Source organism: Cottoperca gobio, chromosome 2, assembly GCF_900634415.1.
Source record: "Cottoperca gobio chromosome 2, fCotGob3.1, whole genome shotgun sequence".
Taxonomy (NCBI): Eukaryota; Metazoa; Chordata; class Actinopteri; order Perciformes; family Bovichtidae; genus Cottoperca; species Cottoperca gobio.
This window is the reverse complement of record NC_041356.1, coordinates 10,904,415-10,929,827: the sequence shown is the minus strand read 5'-3', so window position 1 is coordinate 10,929,827 and position 25,413 is coordinate 10,904,415. Positions and strand designations below refer to the sequence as shown.

At 41.0% G+C, this 25,413-nt stretch overlaps 2 protein-coding genes across 6 annotated transcripts; both read right to left on the bottom strand.

The window, feature by feature from the left end:
• Window positions 1–5,951: 5,951 nt before the first annotated feature.
• LOC115018671 (SLAIN motif-containing protein 1-like) lies at window positions 5,952–15,626 on the bottom strand. 5 transcript variants are annotated; one of them, XR_003833409.1, is made up of 11 exons: window positions 15,052–15,622; window positions 13,927–14,063; window positions 10,762–10,896; window positions 10,569–10,682; window positions 9,484–9,636; window positions 8,656–9,021; window positions 8,069–8,080; window positions 7,448–7,597; window positions 7,027–7,357; window positions 6,761–6,939; window positions 5,952–6,675 (listed from the first exon to the last, which is right to left on the bottom strand). XR_003833409.1 is itself a non-coding variant. In XM_029447827.1 (11 exons), the coding sequence occupies exons 1-11, from the start codon at window positions 15,477–15,479 to the stop codon at window positions 6,864–6,866; spliced, it is 1,842 nt and encodes a 613-aa protein (XP_029303687.1). In that variant the 5' UTR covers window positions 15,480–15,626; the 3' UTR covers window positions 5,952–6,863. The 5 variants fall into 5 exon arrangements, 4 of the variants coding, with proteins under 4 accessions (XP_029303687.1, XP_029303696.1, XP_029303665.1 ...); XM_029447827.1 differs by adding an exon at window positions 9,099–9,141 and having other exon boundaries at window positions 5,952–6,939; window positions 7,448–7,494; window positions 15,052–15,626; XM_029447836.1 differs by lacking the exon at window positions 8,069–8,080 and adding an exon at window positions 9,099–9,141 and having other exon boundaries at window positions 5,952–6,939; window positions 7,448–7,494; window positions 15,052–15,625.
• A 470-nt stretch (window positions 15,627–16,096) lies between these two features.
• On the bottom strand, window positions 16,097–25,111 carry mrps9 (mitochondrial ribosomal protein S9). The gene is made up of 11 exons (XM_029447958.1): window positions 24,974–25,111; window positions 24,449–24,631; window positions 22,358–22,420; window positions 21,484–21,514; window positions 21,035–21,114; window positions 18,302–18,387; window positions 18,037–18,112; window positions 17,794–17,962; window positions 17,583–17,691; window positions 16,737–16,906; window positions 16,097–16,639 (listed from the first exon to the last, which is right to left on the bottom strand). Exons 1-11 carry the CDS (start codon window positions 25,070–25,072, stop codon window positions 16,548–16,550), a joined length of 1,158 nt encoding a protein of 385 aa, XP_029303818.1. The 5' UTR covers window positions 25,073–25,111; the 3' UTR covers window positions 16,097–16,547.
• Window positions 25,112–25,413: the final 302 nt, after the last annotated feature.

Here is a 25,413-nt window from a genome sequence, read left to right as displayed (position 1 = left end):
ACATACTATACTATGACTTTTTATTTTATTTATGACATACTATACTATGACTTTTTATTTTATTTATGACATACTATACTATGACTTTTTATTTTATTTATGACATACTATACTATGACTTTTTATTTTATTTATGACATACTATACTATGACTTTTTATTTTATTCATGACATACTATACTATGACTTTATTTATTTATGACATACTATACTATGACTTTATTTTATTTATGGCATACTATACAGACTTTTTATTTTATTTATGGCATACTATACTATGACTTTTTATTTTATTTATGACATACTATACTATGACTTTATTTTATTTATGGCATACTATACTATGACTTTTTATTTTATTTATGACATACTATACTATGACTTTTTATTTTATTTATGACATACTATACTATGACTTTTTATTTTATTTATGACATACTATACTATGACTTTATTTTATTTATGACATACTATACTATGACTTTTTATTTTATTTATTACATACTATACTATGACTTTATTTTATTAGAGGCATACTATACTATGACTTTTTATTTTATTTATGGCATACTATACTATGACTTTATTTTATTTATGACATACTATACTATGACTTTATTTTATTTATGACATACTATACTATGACTTTATTTTATTTATGACATACTATACTATGACTTTTTATTTTATTTATGACATACTATACTATGACTTTATTTTATTAGAGGCATACTATACTATGACTTTTTATTTTATTTATGGCATACTATACTATGACTTTTTTTTATTTATGACATACTATACTATGACTTTATTTTATTTATGACATACTATACTATGACTTTATTTTATTTATGACATACTATACTATGACTTTTTATTTTATTTATGGCATACTATACTATGACTTTATTTGATTTATGACATACTATACTATGACTTTATTTTATTTATGACATACTATACTATGACTTTATTTATTTATGACATACTATACTATGACTTTATTTTATTTATGACATACTATACTATGACTTTTTATTTTATTTATGGCATACTATACTTTGACTTTATTTATTTATGACATACTATACTATGACTTTTTATTTTATTTATGACATACTATACTATGACTTTATTTTATTAATGGCATACTATACTATGAATTTTTTTTTTTATTAATGGCATACTATACTATGACTTTATTTTATTAATGACATACTATACTATGACTTTATTTTATTTATGGCATACTATACTATGACTTTTTATTTTATTTATGACATACTATACTATGACTTTTTATTTTATTTATGACATACTATACTATGACTTTTTATTTTATTTATGACATACTATACTATGACTTTATTTTATTAATGGCATACTATACTATGAATTTTTTTTTTATTAATGGCATACTATACTATGACTTTATTTTATTAATGGCATACTATACTATGACTTTTTATTTTATTTATGACATACTATATTATGATTTTATTTGATTTATGACATACAAAAATATCAATAAGTTCAGAGATTTCAACAAAGTGCAACAAAAACAAATCCCAAAGTATTAATGGCATACTATACTATGACTTTTTATTTTATTGATGACATACTATACTATGACTTTTTATTTTATTTATGACATACTATACTATGACTTTTTATTTTATTTATGACATACTATACTATGACTTTTATTTTATTCATGACATACTATACTATGACTTTATTTTATTTATGACATACTATACTATGACTTTATTTTATTTATGGCATACTATACAGACTTTTTATTTTATTTATGGCATACTATACTATGACTTTTTATTTTATTTATGACATACTATACTATGACTTTATTTTATTTATGGCATACTATACTATGACTTTTTATTTTATTTATGACATACTATACTATGACTTTTTATTTTATTTATGACATACTATACTATGACTTTTTATTTTATTTATGACATACTATACTGTGACTTTATTTTATTTATGACATACTATACTATGACTTTATTTTATTTATGACATACTATACTATGACTTTTTATTTTATTTATGACATACTATACTATGACTTTATTTATTAGAGGCATACTATACTATGACTTTTTATTTTATTTATGGCATACTATACTATGACTTTATTTTATTTATGACATACTATACTATGACTTTATTTTATTTATGACATACTATACTATGACTTTTTATTTTATTTATGACATACTATACTATGACTTTATTTTATTAGAGGCATACTATACTATGACTTTTTATTTTATTTATGGCATACTATACTATGACTTTATTTTATTTATGACATACTATACTATGACTTTATTTTATTTATGACATACTATACTATGACTTTATTTTATTTATGACATACTATACTATGACTTTTTATTTTATTTATGACATACTATACTATGACTTTATTTTATTAGAGGCATACTATACTATGACTTTTTATTTTATTTATGGCATACTATACTATGACTTTTTTTTATTTATGACATACTATACTATGACTTTATTTTATTTATGACATACTATACTATGACTTTATTTTATTTATGACATACTATACTATGACTTTTTATTTTATTTATGGCATACTATACTATGACTTTATTTTATTTATGACATACTATACTATGACTTTATTTATTTATGACATACTATACTATGACTTTATTTTATTTATGACATACTATACTATGACTTTTTATTTTATTTATGGCATACTATACTTTGACTTTATTTATTTACGACATACTATACTATGACTTTTTATTTTATTTATGACATACTATACTATGACTTTATTTTATTAATGGCATACTATACAGACTTTTTATTTTATTTATGGCATACTATACTATGACTTTTTATTTTATTTATGACATACTATACTATGACTTTATTTTATTTATGGCATACTATACTATGACTTTTTATTTTATTTATGACATACTATACTATGACTTTTTATTTTATTTATGACATACTATACTATGACTTTTTATTTTATTTATGACATACTATACTATGACTTTATTTTATTAGTGGCATACTATACTATGAATTTTTATTTTATTTATGACATACTATATTATGACTTTATTTGATTTATGACATACAAAAATATCAATAAGTTCAGAGATTTCAACAAAGTGCAACAAAAACAAATCCCAAAGTATTAATGGCATACTATACTATGACTTTTTATTTTATTTATGACATACTATACTATGACTTTTTATTTTATTTATGACATACTATACTATGACTTTATTTTATTAATGGCATACTATACTATGAATTGTTTTTTTTATTAATGGCATACTATACTATGACTTTATTTTATTAATGGCATACTATACTATGACTTTTTATTTTATTTATGACATACTATATTATGACTTTATTTGATTTATGACATACAAAAATATCAATAAGTTCAGAGATTTCAACAAAGTGCAACAAAAACAAATCCCAAAGTATTAATGGCATACTATACTATGACTTTTTATTTATTTATGACATACTATACTATGACTTTTATTTTATTTATGACATACTATACTATGACTTTTTATTTTATTTATGACATACTATACTATGACTTTATTTTATTTATGACATACTATACTATGACTTTATTTTATTTATGGCATACTATACAGACTTTTTATTTTATTTATGGCATACTATACTATGACTTTTTATTTTATTTATGACATACTATACTATGACTTTATTTTATTTATGGCATACTATACTATGACTTTTATTTTATTTATGACATACTATACTATGACTTTTTATTTTATTTATGACATACTATACTATGACTTTTTATTTTATTTATGACATACTATACTATGACTTTTTATTTTATTTATGACATACTATACTATGACTTTATTTTATTTATGACATACTATACTATGACTTTTTATTTTATTTATGACATACTATACTATGACTTTATTTTATTAGAGGCATACTATACTATGACTTTTTATTTTATTTATGGCATACTATACTATGACTTTTTATTTTATTTATGGCATACTATACTATGACTTTATTTTATTTATGACATACTATACTATGACTTTATTTTATTTATGACATACTATACTATGACTTTATTTTATTTATGACATACTATACTATGACTTTATTTTATTAGAGGCATACTATACTATGACTTTTTATTTTATTTATGGCATACTATACTATGACTTTTTTTTATTTATGACATACTATACTATGACTTTATTTTATTAGAGGCATACTATACTATGACTTTTTATTTTATTTATGGCATACTATACTATGACTTTTTTTTATTTATGACATACTATACTATGACTTTATTTTATTTATGACATACTATACTATGACTTTATTTTATTTATGACATACTATACTATGACTTTATTTTATTTATGACATACTATACTATGACTTTTTATTTTATTTATGACATACTATACTATGACTTTTTATTTTATTTATGACATACTATACTATGACTTTTTATTTTATTTATGACATACTATACTATGACTTTATTTTATTTATGACATACTATACTATGACTTTATTTTATTTATGGCATACTATACTATGACTTTTTATTTTATTTATGACATACTATACTATGACTTTATTTTATTTATGGCATACTATACTATGACTTTTTATTTTATTTATGACATACTATACTATGACTTTTTATTTTATTTATGACATACTATACTATGACTTTATATTTTATTTATTACATACTATACTATGACTTTATTTTATTTATGACATACTATACTATGACTTTTTATTTTATTTATGACATACTATACTATGACTTTATTTTATTAATGGCATACTATACTATGAATTTTTTTTTTATTAATGGCATACTATACTATGAATTTTTATTTTATTAATGGCATACTATACTATGACTTTATTTTATTAATGGCATACTATACTATGACTTTTTATTTTATTTATGACATACTATATTATGACTTTATTTGATTTATGACATACAAAAATATCAATAAGTTCAGAGATTTCAACAAAGTGCAACAAAAACAAATCCCAAAGTATTAATGGCATACTATGACTTTATTTTATTAATGACATACTATACTATGACTTTATTTTATTAATGGCATACTATACTATGACTTTATTTTATTAATGGCCTCACACCTTGGGCAACTCCGGAGAAGAATAGTCTTCTTCTGGGTGTTGGACCTTTATTAATAACTGCATCTAATAAGAGTTGAACTCACAACCTCAGGTCTTCTTAGTAGCATCTTATCTCTCTGAGCTATCTGATCTGAGATGAGAAATTGATGTTTCAAAGAGCTTTTGTCTTCTTCATTACCCAGAATGACCTAAAGATTCACTCCACCTCATGAGGCTCAACTAAAGTCCTGTATAGAATTGTGTCTTTCTCACCAAGACACTGAAGATCACAACCACAACCTCAAAACTGTCAGCAACATTTCTCTTGTTCCTCTGAGTGTTGTTCACTGTCCGTTTTGTGCCCGTGTGACCTTTAACCTGCGCTCTGTGTTGTTGTTCAGAGTGCAGAGCTGGACTGTGAGGAGGGACTCGGCAATGTGGCCCAGAAACAGAAGATCTCCTTCCTGGAGAACAACTTGGAGCAGCTCACCGAGGTCCACAAGCAGGTGATCCAGCTGTGACTGCAGAGAAGATGTTCCTCCCACACGTCTTCCACTGAGGCTACAAGACTTCCATTGTTCCCACGGACCATGTAAACATCACCAACACAAAATAAATAAAGTCAAAATTGTGTTTGTATTTAAAGTAGTTTAGCAGTTAGTTAGAAGTTGCAGGTTGACATTGCAACATAAAATAATGAGGAAAAGGTATTTTTAATTCAGCGTTTTATTAAAATGTTTCACTCATTCAGTTCATCACAGTAACAAAAGTGTCAGGTTTTTGTGACAGTCATTTAAAAACACAACATTACAAACAGGGTGCTACATTATGCCGTGTATAACCGTGAAATCTCCCAAAAAACATTTCACTAAGTACTTTTCCCAGAAATCCATATCGATCAAATGCAAAAGGAAGTGCAAACATTAGTAAACAGAACATAAAAATATCAATAAGTTCAGAGATTTCAACAAAGTGCAACAAGAACAAATCCCAAAGTGTTAATATGCAGTGTTGTGACGCCATGGTAAACAGTCAAAAAATGCAATGATAAATAAATATATATAGAGAGAGCACACTTAATAGTTAGCTTTGTACACAAATACATACTTTAATGTTTTGTATAAATTAGACCAAATGTGCCCAAACCAACAGGAACTGATTCATTTTTAGCAGCATCTTTGGCACGCGTTGCCAGAGCGGAAACACCTGATTAGTTAAAAATGTCCTTTAAAATAAATATATAAATAAATACAGTAATGCGAGGCTCATTTCATAAAAACTGGCAGCCCTCTTTAGCAGGTTAGTCTTACTGGCACCCCACAGCCAGTGGGTTATTGCACACAAGAGCATCAGGGAACGACTCCCTCTTGGCACGGACCAAAGTCAAGCTGTCGGTAAAATCATGTCCAGAAAGAACAACCCGCCTCCCCCGGACAAATTCTGCATAGAATTTGAATGAATGACATGAGAGATCAGTTCAGATAGAAACTATTCTATGCAGGATTTATGCAGATGTTAAGGTTACTTTTTGGTCAAACCCGCGCGGATGTCCCCGAGGAAAAGGTTCATGTTGAGGTGTAGAGCGCGACCCCAGCCAGCGGGGTTCCACTGCAGCACCACTTCACCCGTCAGTAGCAGCCGTCCCTCCAGGTGCTGTCACGCAGGGCACTGAGGGTGGACAAGCTCTTTGGAGGCGTCAGTAAACTGGAAGATAATAATAAAGTTAAAGACGAGTTGATCGGACAGATAAGGAGATACTTAGAAGTGTTTAACGGAATAAAAAGGGGTTACCTTCGTGCTGATTGGGCCACCTTGCGGGGGGTGGAGTTAGGGGTGCTGACAAAAGAGGCGGGGCGGGGCAGGCTGCGGCGGGGCGTGTTTGGGGTGGAAATGGACGTCCCCCCTCCACCAGGAGGTTTACTGAGCATAGGGATGCCACTGCCCACCCCGCTGTTTCCCCCGCTGCTGCTGTTCAGACAGTGGAGGCTGGTGGAGGTCGGCATGGCGGCCGAGCCCTTGATGGTGGGACTGACGTAGGCGGTGGCCTTCAGCGGCTGCCGTGACATCGAGGAGAAGTTCCCGACGCTCTGGACTCTGTTCTGCAGCTGGCCTGGAGAGGGGACTGGAGAGGGGGGGGGGGGGGGGGGGAGATTAAATGAGATACTGTGCATTTCATAATAATACACTTTAAATAAGAGAATCTGTATCTTACTGGAGGACTGCAGTCGAGCCAGCCCACTGGACGAATCAAAACTCTGGCTGTTACGAAGCAAACAAAGGGAAGCACTAGGATTGGTTGGAATGGGCACACTAGGCATGCTGGGAGCTCTGACAAGGTTAGGCATGCTCCTCCGCAGCATATCTGACAGAGACGGACACACAAACGGAAATAAATGAAGTTAAAAGATGCACTCGGGCAGATTTTAATGTCTTACTGACCTAAAAGCCTCAAGATACAAATAAATACGACGAACATTAGACTGTTTAGTGTGCGCGGCCTCTTCCTATATCCTCACTCACATATACACTCCTCACCCTAATCCCTTCAAACTCTCACGCCAGTCTGAGGCTTTGAGAGTGGATGTACAAGAGGCTTAGACGGAGCTATTATTAAGTTGGAAGGACATCAGTGGCGGTCAGTCCTGGACGTCGACGCATGATTAGAGAGCGGAGGCGGGATACATCTCAAAGTGAGGAAAATCATAACAAAAAGCACATTCACTAGTAATGAATTAACGTGTTTAATCACATTAGCGTTCAAATAAAACATCTTTCATTTGTAGGAGGTTAGAAGACTTAAATGTCATTTTTAGTGGAAAACATGTCGACTTACTCTCGTATTCGGCTGGACGCCATGATGAAGTTCCCCCAAAACAATACGCCCAACAGCGTACACATTCAACAGAAATATTTCACGTACAGAAACATAAACAAAAGAGATAACTGATTAGTACTACGGACAGTAATGACCGGCATATTTCAAAGTAAGCAAGTGAGACGTTTCTTTATACCTAGAAAATACTAAATGTTCAAATGTTCTGTGATCGTGTGAGCCGGGACATGGATGGACACGCTCCCTGACGCTCTGATATGGAGTATTTTATAGTATTTTATAGATGTATAAATTAAACTTGCTCAGTTGGAGTCGTGTTTCTCGCCAACCAACGAATACAGAAGTCCAGAAAGTCATCTGATCCATGTAAAAAAATTAATTAGTGCATCTTTAAAGCTTCTTTCAGAGACTTTTCTCAAGCCGTCTTTTTTCTCTCCACTCCAATGAGAGAAAGATAATCTGCAGACTTTGGTATCTGCTCTCCTTACGTATCTACTCCTTACTGCTTCTTTTGCACTTCTGGTTCGATGCTAACTGCATATCGTTGTCCCAGTACTCGTGTGTCATCTGAAAGCTTCTCTTCTCACCTGACCCTGGCCTGAAGCCGTGCTGCTCGGCCGTGCAGAGGCTGCCCAGTCCCTGAGGCTGGGCGTGGAGCGGAGGTTGAAAGGCGAAGCCAGCGGAGAGGTGAGGGGGAGTGGAGGGAGTGGAAGGTGGCGTGGACAGGCAGCTGGTGCTTCTTCGCCAGTCTCGGATGCTGGAGAAAGTGTGGGAGTGCGGCAGGCGGGTGAGGCGCGGCTGCGGTGGGGGCAGGAGGCCGTAGTCTTCGTCGTCCTCCTCGTCTTCCTCCTCCAGGTCGGGGCCGGCGCTGAGCTGGCTGAGCTGGAAGGTGAAGCTCTGGCTGCGGCGGTTGGCCAGGACGGATGATGTGCTGGCGTAGTCCTGCCTTAGACCTGGGGGAGCGAGATGTGAGGACCAGCGTGTAACACAAACACACAACACACAACACACAACACAACACAATCATCACCTCCTGGGGTTAATGAAGCTGAAGTAGCGATGAGCTCTGAGATCTGGTGCCATATGTTAAATATTAAAGGAGGGAACAACAGACAGATGGTCATTAACACACAACGACACACAAACAACAACAACTCTGAACAAGAAATACATTTTCCCCAATATGGAATATTTTAACTCTGATGCTACATTCACAGTGGGTCCAGACGTGTGCCAGTTTACACACACGCACACAAAACACTTATTTTTCTTCCATCTTACATTTCACACTTGTCCGCTTTCTAAATGCGCCTCACGAGCCTGAACCTTGTGTCTGTCACGAATCAGATTCATACACCTTTCCCCCCCCCCCCAAGCGTCTGCACTGCTTCGCGCTGTGCGAGTCAATAACTTACTCTCCTCCTGCAGTCGGGCCATGACCTGGACGTCGGTGAGGTCTTGCAGTTTGTATCCCAGAGAGATGGAGTCGTCCTCCACCTCTGAAGATCCGAGGTCACTGTCGATGGATGACTGGGGACTGAGGCCGGAGCGCCGGAGGCCGCGGCCTTCTAGCAGAAAGAAAACCAGCGTGAGAAACAGTTTGACTCGTTCTCGTCGCACCTCTCCAGCTCCCGTCTGACACGGTGCTAAACAAACGGGACCGTCGCTGCAGCTCAACGACGTTCAGTTTTTGTCGCTCGGTAATGAGAAAAGCCCTCGAGCCTTCGGAGTGTCCTCCGCATAAAGATGAAGGATCCAAACTAATGGAGGCCGATACTCGGCTTTAGATTTAGAGTCTATTAAGCACCAGTGAGGCAGACATATCATCACAGAGGTTACACCAACCTCTCCCCGGTTAATCATATTCCTGATGACTGCCCTTCCCATCATTAGTGTTCTTCTAATTACTTCTGTCACACTTTGCTCTGATGCGTGTCACTCAGGCCAAGTTTCCTGCAGCCATTACGAGTCCGTTACTCCCACATCTGACATATCTTCTCACTTACTCTAATGGTAGTTCACTTGAAAGTCTCTACAGGCGTGTGGGTGCAGTATTTCTAACGCACGGGGCAGATAGAGACAAGCGACTCTTATTGTTCTGGACGAGCACAATCATGGAATTGAGCCGTGGGCTGAAAAGCCACCAGTGAGCCCCTGTGGCGCTTTCTGCATAAACACTGAACAGTACTCCAACGTGGCCTCTCGCGCTCCCTGCAGCGTTACCCTCTGCTGTGTCTGGAACATTATTTCTTTCCATCACGAATAATGCACAAAAGGCGGTGGCATGGTTTTATTACTGCGACTGAAGCTGCAGCGGAAGTGTATTGTCTTACACGAGAACACAAAGCTTGCGGCTGACCCAGTTCTATACTCGGCGTCTTTACCTGCGCATTAATATTCCGATGATAAGCATATAGCATTCAGTTTGATGTTCTGTTGCATGCAGTGCGAGGCAGGGAGAGCAGGAAGTAAGCCGCGTGTGTAAGAAGCTGAGGCTTACTGCGGTGCGCTGGGAAGAACGTGGGAGTCCTCTCAGATGCAGGAGACAGATCCTTCCCGACAGGACTCAGCGTCCGGTGAAGGATGGGGTGGAGCGGAGAGGGGAGGGATGGAACTAAAGAGAGAAATGTACGTTTAATATAGAAATGTTTGTCAAAGCTGCCCTAGTGCTAAAAAAAAAGGTTTTGAGTTACCATGTCTGTCGGACGACTGGGGAGTGGAGCAGGGTTTGGCTGAAGGGGAAGAAGTGAGTGCGGACACTCGGCTCAGAGGAGTGCCGGGGGACGAGGTGGGAGAGGGGGTGGACAGGCAGCTACGCCACCTGGAGACTGAAGGAGGGAGGTGTGCAGGAGGACAAACAAGAAAGGGGATATTAAATCACAAAATGTATCATCGCTTTAAAAACATTTGTACATCAAGCAGTGTGTGTTACATACAGAAACGGTACCCAGTCACTGAGACACACCTGTTAAAGTACATTTAAAGTTACGCTTCGTACAAAGAGTTCAATCATGAGACGGTGTAGTCCTAAAAGATCACACAAGTCCCTCTACTGCAGGGACGAACACCGTTCTTCAAAATCATTGTGTTTTTTGGGGGCATTTTGCTGATGGTGGTCGTTCAGTTGTTAGATTTCAGGTGTTACTTTCGCATCTAAAGTGTGCGTCTCAGTATTAAGACTACACTTCCCATAAACCACCTTGCTTCTTGTCACAAAGAAAATGTCGTCTCCCACTGAACAACAACATGTATAACAGCTTCATAATGAACGTGTTAATGGACACTGAAAGATAAACACATGAATTATTACAACTTCTGCTCCTTTATGCAGAATATGAACAACTTTCTTAAAAATAAGCCCCCAAAAAACCCTCTCACCTCAAAGCATCAAAGCTTGAACTGGCTTTAACAACAACAATACACACACACACACACACACACACACAACGCCTCTTTGAAGAGAGAGCAGTACTGTGCAGCGGTTACCTCACCAGCGCTGTGACTGTCACTAACTGCTCTGTTCAACAGCTCCACACGTGCTCAGCACAAAAGGACAAAGCTGTATTCAACACAACAGAGCCGTTCACACACACACACACACACACACACACACACACACACACACACACACACACACACACACACACACACACACACACACACACACCAGCTGTACCTGGTGCTGAGCGTCTCAGACTAAACACTGTTATTCATCTTTATTCCCAAGATATTCAAACCAGCCAAAATGTTTCCACATCTATGAATAGTAGCTGTGTGTGTGTGTGTGTGTGTGTGTGTGTGTTTTATCATCCCAAAGATGCAGGAAGAGGATTTATCTCAGTTACCTGTCAATGTGAACACAAGCCACTTAAAGCTATGAAGGAGGTGTGTATGTGTGTGTGTGTGTGTGTGTGTGTGTGTGTGTGTGCATCCCTTTCATGTAAACGGTTTCCATGGCAACAGCTCTCCATTTTCACAGTGCTCAGACCTGAGGCGGAGGGAGAGAGAGAGAGAGAGCATGGCCGAGCTGGTGGGAGGATTCCTCCCTCCGCTCACAGTGAAGCAGGCAGGAGGCTCATCACCTCTGATGCAACTCGCTGCACAGCTGCTGCAACTTCACCACATGGCGCTCAGCTCGTGGAGCTGGAAGCGTCAAAACAATACATTTGAAAAACTCAACAGCAATGTCTCTCTCCAGAAATCATGACCCGAGTTTGTGGTTTTCTGTGTCTTTAATATCAAGATACCGAGTGTGGACATCAGACGACACAATGACGACAGTGCACGGCCGACACTGGCAAGGTTCCCTCCCTGCAGAGAGCACTAACCTCCACGTCCAGCACCGTTGGGATGAACCGAGAGCCAGACGTTCGTCAGTAAATGTGCTCATGAACAGTCAAAAGAACAGTGCAGCATCACTTTAAAGAGAAATACTGCAGATAATGACTTTATTTGGAAAGTGTGGCGAAGCAGCTTCACACAGACGCTGCCCACGCAGGTGAGTCAAGCACCAGCTCCTCATTAAACGCCGTCAGGGTGCTAAGATGCATCTTCAGCTGAGGGAGCTGTCGCCTCCACAAACACACACACACACAAATCTGGATTGACAGCAGCGAACACAAACCAACACACAGACTGAACACCGGTATCTGTTGCTGTAACCTTGACGGCTGGTATATTTTTAAGGAAGCTCTGCAGCCACACAGGTCAGGTGACCCGGGCCTGATCTGCTTAACGCCACAAAGCGTGGACAGATTAGAGTCGAGTCTACCGTCCTGCTGAGTGAAGTGATGAAGGTGATCCAACCTCAACCTGGGCACTGATCTTCGTCTCTGCTTCAGGCTACATTAGCCTCATAACACCTCTGAACCGTCAGAGCGCCAGTTGCTAATGTAGACGCCATGTTTTGTAAAGGAAGAAGAAGTTTTCTCCCGTTTTGCTGCATTAATTTAAATCTTTTTGAGAAAGCAAACTGTCCCTTGTGAGTCAGACAATGGTATAGCAGTGCAAGACTGGGTGGTTTGATTCAACGCCTACAACTACTCCCAACACGGAGTTCTGTATGCAAATGTTGACTAAAAGCCGCCCACAGATTCACTAAACTTAGAAAGTTTGAAAACAAAGAGAAGCTCAGCACGGAGCAGTAAACCAAACTAAAGGTTTGTTCAATAGACAATCGTGTGGTCATGATAACTTCATTTTGACACCTTTAATTTGCTCACAGTGCCATTCTGTTTCATCACTTCCACTGCAAACAGAACATTACATTAGTCGTGGTGCCAGACGGCCTCCTACACAAGTCAGCGAGAGCACCTCGCTGTAAAGTCTAGACGAGAAACTATTTAGCACTTCTTCCTGGCAAAGATCTGTGTCGTGTCAGTGTTTGTTGGCAAGACGCCTGAAAGCTGTGTACATCAGTTTAAAATAGCCTGGAGCAGAGCAGCATCCTGCAAACTAAGCGGCTGTCTGGGCGAGTAAAACGTCTTACGCAAAACAAACGTATAGAAAATAAAAAAGACCGAGCGATACACAAGGGAAACAAATGAAACCCCCTGAACAGACACATCTAATGACGCCCACAAGGTTTACGATGACGTGCAAGTCTCAACCATAAAACACTCCTTTAATGCTTCTTCTTCAAGGAACAGGGGCAAACCTGAGATGTGTAGCCCCCCCGACGGAGACTGAACTTCAGGCAGACACCAAGACTCGTGGGAACACTCTGCATTTGCATTGCATTATGGTCAATTGAGGCTTTTGCCAATAGTGAGATTAGTCTAGAAGAGAAACCTTCTCAGTAAACACCAACAGTCTGTCATCTCTTCAGCTGTGCAACACCCATTTCCTTCCTCTTGTACCTTGTTCCAGTCGGAGGGACAGGGATCTCCTGGCGGCCTCCACCTCAGATTTGGGACAGTCGAGCACCTGCCGGCACCACTGCAGAGTTGTGAGGGAGTCATCTGTGGACTCGCCGGCTTTTGATGACACGTACAACCTGGAGAGAGAGAGAGAGAGAGAGAGAGATGTTTACCATGCATACTATATAAACAGCACTAAATACAAAGACAGCGCATCTTTACAGTACAGTACATCCTCATCGGGAACAATCACAAAGTAACAGAGTCAGATCCAGAGGAGGAAACATCTTTCCTCGTGGCTTAAGGTGATGCTTAAGCTTTTCAGATTGGAGGAAGTGAAGCCGCTCGGTTCAAACGGAGTGGATCAGATTATTCTGACAGCCCTGAGCTCCTTCTCCATGATGTTGCTCTGCGGGCAACACGGAGGGAGCTGAATTATAGATTAAAAACCTTCACTGACATCAGGTGAGCCATGGAGGAGACACACACACACACACACACCTCAGCTCCTGTTCCTACACACAACGAGGGTGTATCAATATTCTTACTGATTTTGGAGTTTATTCATTCACCTCCCTTTGAGATGCAGGAGGACTTTAATGCCGCCTCTAAAAGAAAAATCAATGGGTTCCTAATGAAAACACTGCCAAGTGTTCACTTCCTGTTACTCTGTTTGCATTTAAATCAGCAAAGTGTGAGTTCCTGCTTGTGATGTGGTCTCTTTGCAACAACCTCAAATATCTCTTTTTAATTGGAATATGACAATTAATGACGTTGTAGGGTTTTGGAATACATTTAAGCAGAACAGTCACACCCTCTCATGGAAATGGATGTTTTAACACTTTCAGGGTTTAAGTGTTGATTCCTGTGTGGCACCATCACCCAGCTAACGGGATTCTGATATGAATGTGTCTCCATCACGGAGGGGGAATGGCAGCTTGGTGCAGCCATTGACAGACAGGCCTGATAACAAGTGGCCTCCCCCCCCGCAGCTACTTCACCACACGGTTCGTCTCCAGGACGCATCCAGACACAATGAGGCTCAGGTGCAATTAGCAGAAGCGTCTCAATCACACATGCAGAGTCACCACTACACAAGCAACACATGGTTGCACAAACAGTTACCATGTTTCATCAGACTCGTCTGAGCAGCACAGAGAATCAAAATCCAAAAGTTCCAGCTCGTCCAGAACCGACGGCTCGGATCCGTCCTCCCCCGCAGCAGCGGCTCCATCCCCGCCGGAGTGCGGGTGGAAATAGTCGAAAGTCTCCTCCGGGGGCGCGAATGACCCCAAAGACGACTGACACTGCAGGGTGTGCACCGGGCTGGGGAGGCAGAATCCTCCGGCGCTGCCTTGCACGCACGCCGAGGATGGAGGCAGCACATGCGGGCCGCCCGAACAGCTACTCGCGCGGGTCCTCAGCTGCTGGTTCTGCCGCTCCAGCTTCCGGACCAGCTGCTGCAGCTTCTTCACCTCCAGCTCGGCGTCCAGGGTGTTGCTGTTGCAGTCCACCTCCGGCATCATCGCGTGGGTCAGTACCGCTGCCTCCATTGGAGCAGAAGACACAACAAGTGACGCTATTCTAGCCGCTACTTCACCTCCAATTGGGATGAGAAATGGAGGACAGGTAAGCTGCTGAGGCTCACCCGTACACTGATTTCTGTATTCCGGTAGCGGTAGTGAATCTGTCTAGTACGCCTGTCTGGGCGGTCACCCAATGGGAGAGCACTCCACCCCTCCATCACACCCCCCCAGCCCCCGCCTCCCGATCACAATACACTGATTACAGGTAGACATTGCACCTGTCGCAGTATACATCATGGGCCAATATCCACAATAAGACACGTGCAGGGTTATATTTAACACTTTACACAATTTCATAAAAAATTAAATAAAATAAAAACGAATCGTCGGATCGTTTTATGTTTCTTAGTTTGAAGCAGACTGCACGGACCCTTGTCACTTATTAATCAGCATCCATCTGATTGATGACCTCATGATAAAGAACTACAGTCAACAGGAACACCTGCGCAACATCCGGGCATCTGGCGACATCTTCTGGCTGAAGCTGGTCAGAACATGAAGAGGAAAATGTTCATCTGCAGGTTTGGATGTTTCAGTAACGGACAATAAATGTATCAGAAATCTAATGAATTATTATTTCACAATTAAAAATCATCAATTTTATTTATCAGGCACACATTCCAAACATCTGCACATTATTATCAGACCAAATGAAAATGTGTAGAAAACGTCAAACAATGTTTAAACTCCAGTATTTACAAGCAACAAAACAAAGAAAACATGTTTCTTTGAATGAAAACCCTTATTTATTGTTTAATATATTGGTAAACATATTCATCCTTTTCATTTATTCCTTGACACACACTTCCACCTGGTGCCTGAAGAGGCTCACTGCAGCTTGTTAAGTCAGGGCTGCACATTGAGATATGGCCGCCTGCGAGAGTCTTTTCTTTCTAGAGCTCAAATAGACGACGGGTAAATGAAGCGACGCGGCCGATGGGAAACAGACGAGGAGTCGGTTCATCTGGGGGGGAACATCATCAGCAGAAGTCAGTCTGAATGTTTCATATTTGAGTTCAGGGGAGGAGATCCTCCTCAGCGTTTCGTCCAGGTGAATTTCCTTCGTGCTCCCTCTTGACCCGGCTTCTTCCTCTCCCTCACTCTCGGGTCGGGGGTCAGCAGACCAGCTGGAAACGAAAGGACAAAGGCACAGTCAATGTGCACGGTTTTCATCTCGAAACATTAAATGAGCACAAAGAAGAGATCTAAACCACGACGACCCACCTTGTCTCATGTTTTCCATCTCCCCCTCAGACACGAAGCCGAGCAGGGCGCGCGACACGGCGAGCCGCAGCGCCCCCGCCTGGCCGGACCGCCCGCCGCCACTCACGGTGCACTCCAGGTCGAAGCGTCCCAGCATGCTGGTGAACTGAAGCGGGAACATCAGCTGCTCTCTGAGGAAAGGAGAAAATGACCAGGCGATAATAAAAAAAGGAGTGAAAGGATGAAGCGGTGGACGGGCAGAGCTACTTAACAGATAGTGGTATCAACGGCAGAGGCTTAGCTCATTTAATGTGTGGTTGGATGACTTCTCGACAAGCACAGAGGATCCCGGCTCTGTGGAAAGCTTTCTTTTACAATCTCAGAGTAACTTCTGACTCAGCAGGAAAAGGATAAGTGTGTGTGTGTGTGTGTGTGTGTGTGTGTGAGAAAAGAAAGTGTCTGAGTTCTGGATGGCGTCTCGGGCTGAATGGCCTATGGCTGCTGACAAAGTCAATTGTCACCTCTCTGCTCCAATTACAGCCCGTCCCCACACTGCGTGACAACACCAGCTCTGGACATTCACACTAGCCTCACCTCACACACAACACACACACACACACACACACACACACACTGACACACACACACACACACACACACACACACACACTCACTCAACTGTGTAATTAACTGACTACAAGGAGATAAATAAGAAAGCGAGGCGATGCTGTGAAGAGTGAAAAAGCTGCTTTTTAATTTATTTATATTTCTGAAGTGAAACGCATCACGTCTTCTCGCATTTTAAGGAAAGATGTCCGTATATAAAAAAGGGGGGGGAAGTGGTGGAAACACTCACAGCGCTCCTACCTGTCTTGTAGCACCGGGAAGTACAGCAAGAAGTCTTTGCCGTTGACGGTGGTGCGTCCGGAGCCGCAGTCTCGAAGAACCACAGAGGCGTTGGACGACTTCCTCCGACCTGAGGAGGAAGCTCACCTTTATCTGCATCAGATATTATTCCTTCACACACCTATCAAATGTAAACATCTCATCTGGTTTGTCCATTAGAATTTGTATCTACCGTCGGCGTTTCGATAGGCCACGCCCCTGTCGTCATGCTGCAGCGTCGGCATCGTTTGCTTGCTGGACTGGGCCTCAATTTGCCGGCGGTAACTCAGGACAAACTTCTCCTCCGTGGCGCAGTAGGGCAACGACAGCAGGCGCTCCATCAGCTGGATGAAGCGATCGTACTGAAGGACACAACAGAAAAAGTCTAAACCGGCTGCGTGTCACTGGAAGAGAAGAAATAAACGACAGCTCTTACATTATTAGGTCCGATGGCCTCGACGAGCAACGTCTCCAGTTCCTCCCTTGTGAGCCACCTGCTCGTGCCCAGAGAGCTGATGGAGACAGACGCACCGAATTTGACCAAAAATCAACAATGAAGAGCCGAGGAGCACACATCTGGTTACATGTCACGAGGTTTCTCTGGTGGCAAAGCTCCCAGTACGTGAGCTTTCATCACAATGAGTTAAGAGATGTCACCAAAACATCCGGAACATACCGACTGACAGTGTTCATGCACTTACATCCGCTTGACGTCCTGGGAGAAGAGTCCCTTGGATCTCAGGCGATCTTGGTGCTTCTCTATTTCCAGAATTTTGCCGTACATTTCCTGTAAAATGCACCAAGAACAAAACATTCAGGATGACACGTTCACAGCACCAAACGGCAGACTCCCACATCCCCGCAGAGGTTAACATAGGTGGGGGTGCGCACCAGGGGCAGGAGCTGCCGTGCAGAGCGAGAAGCCCACACACGGGTCGAGATTGGCATCATGTGTGGTGGAAAGCCTTCATGTGTGGCCTTCTCTGGTGGGATACATTAGATTTAGGACGACGGTACGAGGCGTGACCACGTGTACTGTACTGAGATGTTCTGGTGGTCAGATGATGCAAGACGTGTTGTTTAATCAGTATTCCTGCTGATACGTCCAAGTGAGCGGGAAACATTCATGTTCCTCATGTAAAGTTCTGCATGAGCTCCTTTGTACAGGAAGTAGTTTTATGTCAGTGTGTTATTGGTCGAACGCACAACATGTGACTTTATGACACAATAACAACATGAAGTGCTGACTTGAGTCAGACACGTGTTTCTGTATCGAGCCTGAAGCGAAGCTGGAAGTGAAACTAAAGAAATGACAGGACAGTTTGGGGGCTCGCTCGTCATTAGATCACTCTCGCATTAGGAAGAACCCCAGGGGGAGTGTGTCACGGCGATGAGCGCAGACAGACGGGGAGAGGGTGGGCACGCCGGTCACGTCCCCGAGGCAGACACCCCCACCCCCGGTGCCTGGGTGAGAACTAATTTCCCCGTCAATTATTCACCAGATGTTTGTTTAATTCCTTCTCGATAGAGTGTGCCTAATCCGCTGCCACTCCGACCGGCGACGGAGGGCCACGGGAGCAGCGGGGGGGGGGGGGGGGAGGGGGACGCGAATATCAAGCACTAAACTATTTTCTTTGGAAAAACAAAAGAGAAGAAAAGCATAATAGAAAACCAGAGGAGGGGAGCTCGCGCTACACGTTTGCAGACACTGGGACCAACAATGGCGAGGAGTAACGTGCATGGGTTGTCCCGATGAAAGAGTCTCTGCAGCGTCAGTGGAGGTCGCCGACAGCCCCACGTCTTTCACCTTTAAGGCTAAAGCTATACATTTAACCAAAGGTCAACGACAGAGCTGCCGGTTAGGGTATCCACTGGTGAAGACGGGGTGGGGGTGAAGGGGGAAGGTGTGTTTTCAGGTTCCCCGGGGTTCAGGCCATAAAGGGCTCAGTGGAGCAGCGAGCAGGTTAATGTGCCACGCTGGCTGAGCCCAACAACAGCCAGAGGAGAGCAGCCGACCAGGAAGGCTGCTTTACACGCCACTGCCCCCTCCTGGAAACACTCCTGAGTTGTGTGTGTGTGTGTGTGTGTGTGTGTGTGTGTGTGTGTGTGTGTGTGTGTGTGTGTGTGTGTGTGTGTGTGTGTGGAAAAGGATACAAGATGGGAAGAAGAGGATAAAGGGAGCGAGGGACAGCTCTCAGACATGTCTGACGTACCTATTTAAACCAACAGCAGGGGGTGCAGAGTGCGGCTGCAGGGCACAACGGTGTGCACGTGTGGAAGAAGTGTGAGCTTGGACCGATATTCAGAGATCACACCCCCACTCTCTTGTTTTAGAGACACACGCCTCTCTTCTGTGAAACGTCTTTGCACAAGGTCAGCGGCAGACAGGAAGGGAACAGTTGAGGTGGAGATAGAGGAAGATGGAGGACGAGGTAAGCAGCAGTGTGAATGGTGTAGCAGCAGCAGCAGCAGCAGCTCCCCCCCCTCTCCTCCTCCCTTCAACGACCCGCTCTGCCCCATCCCGCCTCCCCCCCCCCCCAAATCCCCACGGAGGAGTCGCTCCCCGTGGCGGGACAAAGCCTGACAAGCCAGACGTGCCACACCTCAAACACGATTTTGAACCCGGACACACAAACCGTGCACATTGTTTCTTCTCCTGCACCTCACCCAACACCTCAACGCTGCGTTTAACACTTACAACATGGGAGTTCAGAGGTTTCTTATGCTTCCTAGCTTAACATTTATACGTACAAATAGCTAAATTAAACATGTATTAATGTTGAAAAGGGACGACAGACATGTTTTAATATTAAAAACACAATCAGGAGTTCTTATTTCCTCTTTTATTTGATTGGCTTCTAATGTCATTTATTCATTCATGCAACTGTAACACGTCCGCTCAGCATGCGCATTGATCACAATAATAATAATAACATGTTCTCAAATATGGAGCAGAAACAAACATGTCTGCCGATGTGTTTAAAAACATAACATTGATGCTGCCTGATTTCTGAATAAACTTGAGCTCGCTGCTCCCGTCCTCTGGAGCACGGAGACGCAACGATTCCTCAGAGAATCTCCTTTTAAACCGGACTTCCTTTGACGTCTCCCCCCCTCCCCCCTCCCTCACCTTCCTCTAATCTCCCACCTCTCTTTCACTCCGGCTCTATTCAGCTGTAGCTCTCTGAGTGGAAAAGAGGATCTGACGTTGCCTCTCCTCGGGGACAGCACAGCCTTCTCTCAACTCACTCTGACTGAATAGGATATGACCCGGGGGTGCAGGAGGCAGGGGGAGGGCAGGTGAGGAAGAACTAGGGGGAGGGCAGGTGAGGAAGAACTAGAGGCTTGAGCTGGATGAAGATTTACCTCCACCTCACACAGAAACCTGACAGTGCTGCTTTGTGTTTCCTTCAGCGGCTGCCTGCAGTACTCACATGCATCAGGGAGTAGTAGGACTGTTTGCCGGTGTAAAACAGGAAGTGGAACGGCCGCCCGTCCGGCCCCCACTGGGCAGCTTCAAGACAAGACAGACAATCAGTTTAAATATATAATAATAATAATAATAATAATAATAATAATAATAATAATAATAATAATAATAATAATAATAATAATACTAAGACAAGAAAGAGAATCATTTAAAATATAATAAATAAATATATAATAATAAGACAGACAATCAGTTTAAATATAATAAATAAATATATAATAATAAGACAGACAATCAGTTTAAATATAATAAATACATATATAATAATAAGACAGACAATCAGTTTAAATATAATAAATACATATATAATAATAAGACAGGCAATCAGTTTAAATAGAATAATAATAATAATAATAATAATAATAATAATAATAATAAACGCAGATTACATACCTCTCTGTTTCGGAAATATTTCATCTGGATGCTGGAAATGAAAACAGAGGAGATTTTGTGTGAAGCCAGAACACGCAGGATTATATTATATTATTATTATCTAGAGAGAATAAGCTAAAATATTATTCTCTCCTTCAGCATGAAAAGATATATTCCAGTATTATTTCAGGTCAGCACGTCCCACTGAGACATGTTCCTTTATGTTAGTCACAGCAAATATTGGCAAAAATATTATTCATTAAGATAAAGTAGTTCCTACTTACAACAGCAATATTAGCTTTCTGTAATACCATCACAACTCTCGTCTTAAATACATCTTTATGGCTCTTAATGGCATTTTAAGGAGGTGCAAACGATAATAAAAACTCTCCATATAAAAAAAAAAGAGCTAATTAAATCTTTTTATTCATCCCATTGGGAATGAGGGCATCTAGGAAGTGTATCCTGTAAGCCTCCCTATCGCCACCTCCCTGTGGCGTCTTCAGCGCCTCCATACCCTCAACGTGTTCTCGTTCTACACATTTCTGCCGTCCAAATGAATGTTTATGAGCTGCAACATAAACTGTGTGTTATGTTGTTTCCTCAAGGATGGCAGTTAACATTCAGCCTGAGGCCAGTTCAGCTTATGACCCCTTAAAATCCTCTACATGTAACCGCTGAATGCGCTGTGTGGTCGTCTGTGTGGACATACGTTCAGAGCAGGGATATTTCCTCCCCTAGTTTTATTATGGAAGCGACTGAAAACGACATGATGGAAAGAAAAGTCCCCAAATGTCACACCAACCGATAAAAGTAACGTTTATAGTCATATAAGAATTTACAACCTTTAATCTTTAATGCCACACACGTGCTGGGAAGCGTTCTACCCGCATACCTTCATGATGGGACGGGCTTTCTTCTCAAACAGGCCGGAGGGGAACAGGTAGGCTACGCTGCTCTGTTGGGGAGACAAGAGAAACGAATGAATAAACAGGAAAAGAAAATGGCAGTTTGAGAGATGCGTCGATGGCAGATCACGACAACGCCGACACGTCGGAAACAACGGAGGTCACGCCAACGGACGGCAGTGAAAGTGACAGAACAAGACGCGCAAGCTGCTGCGGGTTCAAGGGAAGTGTTGCTGCAGAGTTAGAGGAGAAAAGCAGCAGAAAAAGGCACAACTTTCTGGCCGGGTTGACAGTGAGCAGAGGACACTATGGACGTCCAACAGTTCACTCCAAGTTCATCCTCTGCTCCGTGTGTGTGTCTGTTATTAGCAGGGCTACAGATGGCACTGCAAGTGTGTGTGTGTGTGTGTGTGAGGGAGACAGAAAGTGTGCTGGCCCCGCCACACTCGTCAAGACAGTCTGTTCATCTCTCTCTTCCTCCATCTCTCTCCACTCCTCTTGCTGCTCAATTAGTGAGGCAGCAGGTGCTGCACGGGGGGAGCAGGTTGCTGCCTTTAAGGTTGTCAAAACGACGGAGAGCAGGAAGAAAAATGTGGTCGAGAGAAGTGTGTGTGTGTGTGTGTGTGTGTAAAGGTGTGAGACACGGGAAGAGGAAGAGAAGTTAAAGGGTACAAAAAGGGAAAGACAGGCAGAGAGAAGCAGGGAACAGATGAAGACACACCTGTGTGTCCCGTGAGCCTCAGCACAAGATGGCAGAGATCCCCGAGGGGCGAAGACAGAGTGACAGAGGAAGAAAGAGCCCAACGCCACCCGAGCAGCGCCACGTCGCAGGAGGGTGTCGGATTACTTACAAATTTCAACAACATGGTGAAATCAATCACGCTACATTTTTCAACAAGCCAGAAGAATCAGCTAAACCGTCTCCGACAAATCCACTTTTCTTTCTTTCAATTTCTATTAATTAATTGTTTTAAAGCTCAATTTAACATTTTGGGCTGAAACAAAGTGTTTCCTGTAAAGTTCAGACATTTATTTTGTTTTTATTTCTCGTCTGACATTTTATAGACGATAGCTCACGAGTAGTTTCATTGTGCACTAATCTTTCAAATGCATAATAATAATTAATTTATAATATAAATCAGTCATTAAAACTATTTAAGGGTCCGTTTCCTCTTTATCTCCGTCTGGACGACGGGATTCATCAGGTGCCTCTCCGCACCGCCCCAGTCCTCCCAAAATGTTCCCCTTTCCCTCCACATGTCTGAGTGCGGGCTGCTCGCCGTCACTTCGGCTTTCACAGCTTGGCGCCAACAGCTCTCTTCATTATTTGTGAGGGACACTGGGGACCGGGGGAGGGAGAGTGGGAAATCAAGCTAAATGGCTGGAGCAGTGAGGGCTAATGTATTACCAAAATGTGGAATATGCATGTGGCCGTGTGTTTATGGGCGTTGCTAATATCCCTGATGCAGCGGATTAGCCAGAGGTGGCCGCACCTGCCTGCTGCTGGAGGAGCGCCGCTCGCTAACGATGATGATGATGTGAAGAGACCACAGAGCTTTAACACACAGAACAGCGCTCCAGCCTGAAAGATGTTTAAAAAGCTTTAACTGCTTGTGGATTTTAAACTCTGCCTCGAACTTCTAATACAACAGTAACAAGACAAAATCAATCATGTGACCATAAAAACAGAATATTTCTTATTAAAATGTGTAATTGTTCTTGCCTTATATAACCTGTAGTCAACAACAGTGAGGCTCATTGATGTGTTATTAATAGACAACAATGCAGCTCTATGGCACAGAGGAATAAGAGATCTCACGCTCTGCTATTTATTTGTTATTTTTTATATATTTGTTTTGCATTTTATAATATCTTTCCCTTGCATCCTTACCCAAATATCAATATTTCAGAAACTGATCAAAGCAGCCAAACTAAACATGTCAATTTATGACCTTTTAGATTATAATGTTGATTTAAAATCAGGGGATATTAAAAAACGTATCCCTCAAACTGAAGACAAGAAAGAAACTATAGATAGCATCACTTGCATGACTGCCGTAAAGCACAATGCGTCTTACATCTATGTCCTCCTGGGTGAAGTTCTCGGGGTCCTCTCCCATCATGTTAGCCAGATGGCGTTTCCCAATGTTATACTCCTCCACCTGCTTCTGGATGAACTCCACCGTGAATTTATCCGGCCCTGCAGACGCCATGTTCTTTCTGTGGAGGGCAGAGCTCACACATATCTGCCTGCTCAGGACCTGAAGAGGAGGAAAAGTGCAGTTATTATGACACATGTAATGTGAGCCAAAATATGCGAATTTGATGTATATTTTGAGCAGCACCCTAGCCGAACTCTAGTTAAGGACTCACTAATTTGAGTTAAGATATCCAAAAGTCTATCACATCACGATAAAGCTAAAAGCAGCGTTGGTTGACTTTAATTCCTAATAATTGTCAAGCCAGTTTCGGCTAACGGAAGCTGCAAGAGGATGCTAACTCAAGGACGTCAGTGCGTGAGCTTTGCCAGTCACGTCCTACGAGTTCACGTTTATTTTACATGCACAACTTGTCAGTTTATCAAAGTAAAAATCACATTTTACCTGTCGGCTTAATTGCGACGTAACAGTGTTAATACTCGAGCTGCAATTCCCACATTTTCCAAAAACGGAGACCACGGTTCGCATACAGGACGCCGCCATGATTACTGACAGCGATGACGTAGGTGGCGGAAGTTGTTGCACGTCATAGACATGTGCCATGAATTATCAAAATACAAATATTTTAAAGAATATAGCCAGAAATCTCCAGACAATCATTGTACATAACCTAGTTACTACTTGTTTCTTCTTAAATGGATAATAAAAGCCAGAATGTAAATAAAGATGAACTAAATTAAATGTTTTACCAGTTAATATTGTTTGGCTTCATTTTGAAAATCTACAATGTAAATGAGAGTAAATAAGAAGTAAATTAAATTACATGGAAATTATATATTTATTTTGAAATATAGCCAAATAAAACATCTGTTGTAATGCTGTGT